The 9,009-nt window shown below is 43.0% G+C and overlaps 1 protein-coding gene across 1 annotated transcript; it reads left to right on the top strand.

Moving 5' to 3' along the window:
* Positions 1 to 7,219: 7,219 nt before the first annotated feature.
* LOC137033604 (cystatin-B-like) lies at positions 7,220 to 8,271 on the top strand. Its single transcript, XM_067405635.1, has 3 exons — positions 7,220 to 7,316; positions 7,581 to 7,682; positions 8,020 to 8,271. The coding sequence occupies exons 1-3, from the start codon at positions 7,236 to 7,238 to the stop codon at positions 8,152 to 8,154; spliced, it is 318 nt and encodes a 105-aa protein (XP_067261736.1). The 5' UTR covers positions 7,220 to 7,235; the 3' UTR covers positions 8,155 to 8,271.
* Positions 8,272 to 9,009: the final 738 nt, after the last annotated feature.

Below are 9,009 nucleotides of genomic sequence, written 5' to 3'. Positions count from 1 at the left end.
ACAAGCTGAACCATAACATAAGAAAAGAATATACATCACTTAGATTTATCTGAACAGAACATAAAACATTTTTTGGACTTGCTACAGTATGTTGTTACGACCCTGTCTTCTGCTTCTTTGCCTGCTGGTGGCAGTGTGGCGTCTATGGTTGGAGAGTATAAATATCTGGCTGATATACTCAACAGTACTTCCTCTGGTAGAATATGTTTCTCCAGAGAAGTCATTTGCTCCAACATGCTTTCTTTTTGTTCTTTATTACTTCCCAACCTTTCTTACCCATTGGATTCTTATTTTCTTTTGTTTATTTAATTCCCTAGACATTGTGTTATTTAGTTTGGAACAGATCATTTTCTAATAAATAACTTAGCAATTCAAAGAACTCATTTGTTTGTGTGATCCTCTTTATGTGAACGAGCTGCAACAGCAAAGAGCTTGTTTACATTTTAGACAAGTCAAGTTACTTAACAGGACCACATGGAGATGCCAAAAAAACCTAAACCAACCGCCTTGACCTGCATATATAAAGTACACAGCAACAAATACAAACATAATCCTGAATGTGTGTGAAAACAACATGAATGTACTGAAATGTGTCTGTGCATAAGTACAATGTGCGATCAGTGCGTCAAGAGCGCTCGTACATGATTTGTTTGTGCATCAATATAACAGACTCAAGCGTGCTTCTGTGCATCACCGCAATCATCTTTACTTTGACTGCAATCCTCATCCATCAAAACTTTCATAGCAAGAAGTTTGCTTTAACCAAACATAGTTTTCATATCATCTGGCCACACAGTGGTGGGATGTTTAGACGTTCCGTTCAGACAGGAACAGCGATGCGGGAGGGCTCGCTCTCTTCAGATCCAAAGACAGAATATGACAGAGAGTTTGTGTTTCAAAGCGAAACAGATACTGGAATGAATAATTCTCTCTGCCATCTCTGATATAATCAGCATGGACTTTAAGATCATCTAACTGCGTGACGTAAATTACGTGATGACGCAATTTCACATGCTTCCGCAATTTTTTTTTGTATAAAATATGTTAAATTATTTGAACGCATTAAGGATTTTGAATTAATCGCGCCCACACACACACACACACACACACACACACACACACACACACACACACACACACACACACACACACACACACACACACACACACACACACACACACACACACACACACACACACACACACACACACAGTGTTATTTTACACATTTTTAGCAAGATGAGAAAATGGAGAGACTTCTTAATGTTTATTGTTCTATTATGTTGGTATTTAAAAGTTTCTGTTATGTTTGTGCAGTGGTGTATAAAGTCACTGTTTATAAAGTTTTAAAGTATGTGATATTTTCTGTACTTAAGTACGAAAAGTATATATATATATAAAAGTAAAAGTACAAGTAAATGTAAAATACAAAAAGAGCAAAAAAAATTTTTTTCAGTTTGAGCAGCAAGATTGTGTTCAGTTTTAACTTATATTTTGTTTTTTTTTAATTAAAAAAATGTTCATTGTAATTTTTAAATATAAAAAAACTAAAATATTATACATTGATCGTTCATGTTAATTCATAGTGCATTATAACTAATGTAAGAGACCACTTTAAAATAATAAAATGTAAATGTTGAAATTAAAAATGAACAATATTTTATTAACTATATTTAATGTTACAAATGGACTCTTATTGTAAAGTGTTACCATTTCATATAAATCCAAACATGCTTAAAAATCATCTTTACAAAAAAGGCATAGCATGGGTCTATTATATGTATACTTTCACACATTATTTGCCTCTATTTTAGAAAACTTGATTATCTAATCAAAATATGTGCTACAGTGCCGATAAAAAAAGAACTGAAATCAAATACATTTCTGATTTGTTGTTTCTGTCCTGCATGATGAGGATACAGTTTAAATATGCAACTTCGCTGGATAATGAATGCATAACAGCGAACAAATGGATATAAACTAATGCAAATGAATGGTAACAATCGTGACATTAAACAGTTGCTGTTTTTGTCACATTGTTTTAATCACTTGAAGTACTATTAATGTTAGCACCCTCTCAGCCTCGACAGTAAACATACTAACTTACTGTTCTCCACTAATGCAGCATCTAGTCAACAAACTAATTACTTTATAGTGATATGAAAACATATTGTAACGAATGGAGACTCAGGCGGGAGATCCAAGTGCAGCATTTATTTACAGGTGAGAGTGGTCGTACAGGCAGGATCAAAACAGGAACAAACAGGAACAGTGAGGAACAGGCAGAGTCGTAGTCAAGGGACAGGCAAAGATCAGGACAGGCAGCAACGGGTCAAAAACAAGAAACAGGCAGGAACGATAACAAGCAGGCAGACAGGATAGAAACGCTCAGAAATGACACAATGGTAATCAAGACTTCGCAAACTGGTGGTGTGAGTGTGAGTCCTTTATAGTCCTGATAATGAGCTGCAGCTGGGTGTGGTAATCAGTGTGGTGTGCTAGGGTGGATGTGGCAACAGGTGATTGGTGGAGTGAGTGCATGTGATAGGCAAGGGAGGATTATGGGAAATGGAGTCCGGAGTGAGCAGGAACGGATGGTGATCGTGACATAACGCCCCCCTCCCGGAAGGCGCGTCCTCGCGGCGTGAAAGGAACAGCTAGGGAGGGGGAGGTGGGTGCATTGGGGACCTGCATGCAGACAAAAACAGGGTCCCCAATGCAGGTCCAGGCACTCGGGCAGCCACGGAGGGTCAGGTGCCACGGGCGGCCACGGCGGGTCAGGAGTCTCGGGCGGCCACGGCGGGTCATGTGGCTCGGGCGGCCACGGCGGGTCATGTGGCTCGGGCAGCCACGGCAGGTCAGGCGGCTCGGGCAGCCACGGCAGGTCAGGCGGCTTGGGAAACCACGGCAGGTCAGGCGGCTTGGGCAGCCACGGCAGGTCAAGAGTCTCTGGCGACCACGGCGGGTCAGGTGGTTTGGACAGTTCAGAGGCCGCTGATGACCGCGGCCGTGCAGGGTTCCCACCCACAAACTCCCCACCCTCAGGTATACTGCCCCCCCCCAAAAAGTTCTTAGGGATTTCAACGGGGACCGTGGCGGGTTCGTGGGCAAGGAGATTGGGTGGTGCCGGCAAAGCGAGGAGCTCGGGTGGAGCTGGCAGGGCAAGGAGCTCGGGCGGCGCCGACAGGGCAAGACGTTTGAGTGGTGCTGGCAGAGCGAGGCGCTTGGGTGGTGCTGGCAGGGCAAGGAGCTCGGGCGGCTCCGACAGGGCAAGACGTTTGAGTGGCGCTGGCAGAGCGAGGCGCTTGGGTGGCGCTGGCAGGGCAAGGAGCTCGGGCGGCGCCGACAGGGCAAGACGCTTGAGTGGCGCTGGCAGAGCAAGGCGCTTGGGTGGCGCTGGCAGGGCAAGGAGCTCGGGCGGCGCTGGCAGGGCTGGAAGCTTGGGTGGCGCTGGCAGCGCAAGGAGCTTGGGTGGTGCTGGCAGGGCAAGGAAGACCTCTGGAGTGGTCACCAGACCCACAGCGGGTTCGAGGAGGACCTCCGAGCCCTGAAGAGGGGAAGAAGCCTTCTTCCTCCTCCTCCTCTTCTTCCGAGGGTGAGGCGATGAATCACCGGTAGGAGTGGATTCTTGAGCAGACTCACCGGCTGAAGCAGGTTCTGAAGCGGACTCACTGGCTGCAGCGGTTTCTGGAGCGGACTCAATGGCTGGAACACCCCCTACATCCTTAATCACCGAGGGGGCGGCCATCTTGCCCGTGGGCACTGGCAAAGTAGCCATTTTGTCCATCGCGTCCAGGGGGCTTGAGTGCGTGGCAACCGGTGCATTTGAGTGCATAGCAGCCGCCGGGCTTGAGAGCGAAGCAACCGCCGGGCTAGAGAATGAAGTGGCCACCGGGCTTGAGAGCGTAGCGGCCGGCTGGCTTGCGAGCGTAGCGGCCTCCGGGCTTGAGAGCGTAGCGACCGGCTGGCTTGAGAGCGAAGCGACCGGCTGGCTTGAGAGCGAAGCGACCGGCTGGCTTGAGAGCGAAGCGACCGGCTGGCTTGAGAGCGAAGCGGCCTCCGGACTTGAGAGCGTAGTGGCCGGCTGGCTTGAGAGCAAAGTGACCGGCTGGCTTGAGTGCGAAGCGGCCGGCGGGCTTGAGAGCGAAGCGGCCGGCAAGGACTTGGGGATGCCAGCTGCTCGGACCATAGTCAGTGGAGGATGAGCCACACTGGAACGCAACCCTCTCCGCTCCCGGACTGATCTAGAGACGTGACGTGACTCTGGGTGATCAGCGGCGACGTGACTTTGCTCTGGGCGATCAGCGGCGACGTAACGTTGCTCTGGGCGATCAGCGGCGACGTAACGTTGCTCTGGGCGATCAGCGAAGGCGTGACGTTGCTCTGGGCGATCAGCGAAGGTGTGACGTTGCTCTGGGCGATCAGCGGAGGCGTGACGTTGCTCTGGGCGATCAGCGGAGACGTGACGTTGCTCTGGGCGATCAGCGGAGGCGTGACGTGGCTCTGGAAGATCAACGGAGAGGTGACTTGGCTCTGGAAGATCAGCGGAGACTTGACTTGGTGTTGTTGTGGTAGCAGCCATCTTGTGGGTGTTGTCTGGCGTGGCAGCCATTACATGAAGAGACGAGGTGTCGCGTTCCTCCGCGACACCCACAGTAAAGCTAGAGCCACTCAGTTGTAATGCCAGATCTATATATTGTTCTAGAGTCCCATCAGGATCATGCAGTGGCATGAGGGAACTGAGCGGATCAGAAAGTCCCCCACGAAAGAATATCATGAGACATACTGTGTCAAAGGTTGTTAAATGTGCCAGTCCAATAAAATCCTCGACATAATCCTCAATCGTTCTGTCTCCTTGACGGAGACACATTAACTGGACAGAATGACTCATATTAGCTGAGACAGGAACACTCACGAAAGCTGCTGGATCTCGGTGTGGCGAAGTCTTCTGTAACGAATGGAGACTCAGGCGGGAGATCCAAGTGCAGCATTTATTTACAGGTGAGAGTGGTCGTACAGGCAGGATCAAAACTGGAACAAACAGGAACAGTGAGGAACAGGCTGAGTCGTAGTCAAGGGACAGGCAAAGATCAGGACAGGCAGCAACGGGTCAAAAACAAGAAACAGGCAGGAACGATAACAAGCAGGCAGACAGGATAGAAACGCTCAGAAATTACACAATGGTAATCAAGACTTCGCAAACTGGTGGTGTGAGTGTGAGTCCTTTATAGTCCTGATGATGAGCTGCAGCTGGGTGTGGTAATCAGTGTGGTGTGCTAGGGTGGATGTGGCAACAGGTGATTGGTGGAGTGAGTGCATGTGATAGGCAAGGGAGGATTATGGGAAATGGAGTCCGGAGTGAGCAGGAATGGATGGTGATCGTGACACATATACTGTTGTGTACACTGTATAACATACCGTTTTGTTGTCCGTTTTAAATCCGTTTTTGAAGTGTCCCACTCTGTGCAGCGTGCAGCCTCATTTCACGTGTCAAAACAAACTCTACAAGGCATCAGTGATAGTTTTATTTCACCTCTAGAGGCCGCTCTCATGCTGTAAAATGACAGCACACTCTTCTCAGCCGCTCCGGCAACAGACACAACCCGGAAAATAAAAAGAATCATGGTTGTGCGAGCACTTGTTTGCACATGCTTGCAGTCTGTGTTCTTCCTATTTTATTTTGTAGTAAGTAACGAAAATGCTTTGGGAAAATGTATTGGAGTAAAAGTATACAATTTATGTAGGAAATGCAGTGGAGTAAATGTAAAAGTTGACAGAAATATAAAAACTCAAGTAAAGTACAGATTCTCCCCAAAAAAAAAAACTCACGTATTGTAACAAAGTATTATTATTTTACACCACTGTGCAGAACACAGTCTTATCTAGAGACACACACAATGATCTGCCATACTGTACAGAGGAACATGCATGACTTGATACTAATCAGAAACTGCAACAGTAGAAGTTGAAAAGATGAAAGATTGTATTTCATGCTCACTTTAAATGTGCACATTTAACATTATTTAAACTCCCAGCCTTCCATGCAGTCTTTACAATGAATCATAGTGCATGAAAGTGACAATCACTTTGAAACAATGTGTACTGTGAAACACACTACACAAATAAACCTGAAACACTTTGGAATTTGTGATGATAAACTTCCAGTGAAAAGTAAAAAATTTGCTCAACAAGCACATAAGGAGATGAATCATGAATGCATTTAACCTCAGATTCCTCTGGATGGAATACTATTGACCTCATGTTTGTTTGATTGCTGCTATTATTCTCATTTGTAAGTCGCTTTGAAGAAAAGTGTCTGCTAAATTATTAAATGTAAATGTATTAAGTGCAGTCAGTATCAATATCAGTTTTAAATCACATTTGGCTTCAATACATTTATGACTTAAAAATGTTCTGTTGCAAATAGACATCATGTGATCACTTTAAAAAATATCTTCATTTTTACAGCAAAATCCCCAGAGTTAAATCAACTCTGCTTAGAGTACATATGGTCCCTCTCTAATAGTGTTAAAGTAACACTGAAACAGAGTTAAATTCAGTTGTAGTTCTTGTGTTTCTCTTTTATTCAGTGATTCTGCTTGTTAACAGCAGGCGTTCATCACTAATGCTCAATCATCTCTTAATTAATCGCTTACTTATCTCATTAACTTTTACTCTGCTTCAGTGTTACTTTAACACTATTAGTTGAAGTTGACAACTTAAGGGATTTTTTTAGCGACAAAACTTATGCTTATTTTTTAGGGATGACGTCATTACACACAGCATTTAATTGGTAAAAGGCCAATTAGATGGAAAAAGGCTGGTGAGAGCAAATTTCGCAATCTTTTTTTAGGCATATTCACTTTGTTGATAAATAAATGCAAAAATTGGATGAAAACGTGAAACTTCATTGTTTTGGAAATAATCCATTTTAGTTGCGATTTTAGGATTTTGCACTAATATTTTCAGCTCTATTCTTTGCGCATTGTCTTAAGGACGAGCCCACAATAGGGGAAATATCATGAATGTTCCTGTAGCTACACCCACTGGAAGAGTTTTTTACTGGAACTGAATATTACACAAGACCCCCAAAATGAAACTCCACCTATTCATTCAGCCCTTTGATGTAATGGAATTCCAATAATGACTCATATCATGCATTTTGGGAGCATAAATAGTGGATCAGAATCAATCTGTGAGACAGACATTTCATCCAGGCTTTGATCACCAGCAAAATGAATACAGAAATGTTAAAATGTGGAGAATGGACCCCAGAGGAGCCTATCACTCCAGAGGAGGAGGACATCTGCCTCAAGGTAGGAGACAGAAAATCACAAATGTAGTAAACACAGTTTTTGTGAAAACAGTAAAATAATCTTGGTGCTGTAAAATGTGTTGGGGAAACTATTTGTTGTCATTTTTAAAAGAACTGTTTTGCTTTTCACTTAATGTCACAATACTTTTTACATAAGTTTTCTGATATCTGAATGATAGACGTGACTCCCTAGAGACTAATACATTCAATCTTATTAAAATAATAATAATGTAGATGAATATAAAATGTGCATTTGTTTATTCAGATGAAGTCAGACATAGAGAAGAAGGCTGGAGCCACTTTTAAGGCTTACATTCCTTTAAGCTTTAGGACTCAGCTTGTATCCGGAACAAACCATCTCGTGAAGGTAACTGAGTGTTTTGTTTTTTATTTTTATGGATCTTTGATCTTTTTCCGTCCTCTCTGAAAAGTCACTGTATAACGTGTCTTTGCATTTGTCTTAACTCTGTAGAGCTGCTGGACACACAGATCTAGTCAGCAACGGTCACTGTAGCAGAACTCGCAGAAATTTGCTTGTTGTCATGAAAAACTGAATGGGTTTAGTTTGTTATCAAATGTGAACAGGGTTCTATATGGAAGAGATCACTTATAAATCTGTGTGGATTTCTCTCTCTCTCTCTCTCTCTCTCTCTCTCTCTCTCTCTCTCTCTCTCTCTCTCTCTCTCTCTCTCTCTCTCTCTCAGGTGTACGTTGGTGTGGGTGTGTGCGTTCATGCGATGATATATGAAGCTCTCCCCTGTAGTGGAAGGGAATTGAATATAACTGGAGTCCAGCACCCTAAAATTGCCTGTGAACCTCTGATCCCATTTGGTCACTAACCACATGCAGAAAACAGTCTGTCTTCTCTAATAACAGACACACACAATGATCTGCCATACTGTATAGAGGAACTATTGAAAACTGTTTCATTCCTCAATATTAAACTCAATCTTCAAACCCTCAGAGCCTGTGTCAGTGTGTTTATGTGAACAACACCAAATTCACTTCACTTTACTAAAATAGTTTTATGCTGAAATAATAAAGGCATAAAAAAAATCCTCATTCCAAATGTTTAAAAACAAAAAAGTAAAATAATGTAAAATGACATTCATTTTTCTAATTTTAAGATTTAATTGTCTTTTATAAAGGGAAAAAATATGTGAATGAAGACTAGTGGAGACTAGTGATTCCCAAACAAGTGTGGAAAGATTTTGATGTTGCTTTCTTAAAGATTTTTTTTTTAAAAAAAAAAGCACATTTAATTGTGTGACTTTAATGAAATTCTACATGATATATAAAATGAGAAAACAGGAAAATGAGTTTTGGTGTTGATAAAGGGAACTTGATGGGGCTTGATAAAGCCTTACTGATGGAGCTGTGGAGGCTGGGCATTTGGAGGCATTTGTGTTATGAAAGTAGATTATATTATTGAGGAGCATTCATGTTCACTTCTCTCAGCACAGTGCAGTTTTACTACAGCGATTCACTAAGATGTGATGTGCATATCAATACTTAAAACTTAAAAGGATTTCATTATTTGCCTAAATTATTTTACACATGGGGAAATCCAATTGTTTAGTCAATAATTCAAGAAGGTCCATATTTTAAAGCTCTTTCTAACTTGTACTCAGCTTTAAAAGTAACATGTTTCTTGTAATTGTTTAACTATAGCATTTGTCACAATAAGGATAGAC

This window comes from Chanodichthys erythropterus, chromosome 13, assembly GCF_024489055.1.
Source record: "Chanodichthys erythropterus isolate Z2021 chromosome 13, ASM2448905v1, whole genome shotgun sequence".
Lineage (NCBI taxonomy): Eukaryota > Metazoa > Chordata > Actinopteri > Cypriniformes > Xenocyprididae > Chanodichthys > Chanodichthys erythropterus.
Note: the sequence above shows the minus strand (reverse complement) of the source record. Positions and strands in the feature narration are given on the sequence as shown.

Excerpts from the sequence above, each read along its gene's own strand:
- LOC137033604 (XM_067405635.1), top strand. The coding sequence starts at position 7,236 with ATGAATACAGAAATGTTAAAATGTGGAGAATGGACCCCAGAGGAGCCT. Across the intron at positions 7,317-7,580 it reads AGGAGGACATCTGCCTCAAG|ATGAAGTCAGACATAGAGAA; the intron begins GTAGGAGACAGA and ends TTGTTTATTCAG. Across the intron at positions 7,683-8,019 it reads GAACAAACCATCTCGTGAAG|GTGTACGTTGGTGTGGGTGT; the intron begins GTAACTGAGTGT and ends TCTCTCTCTCAG.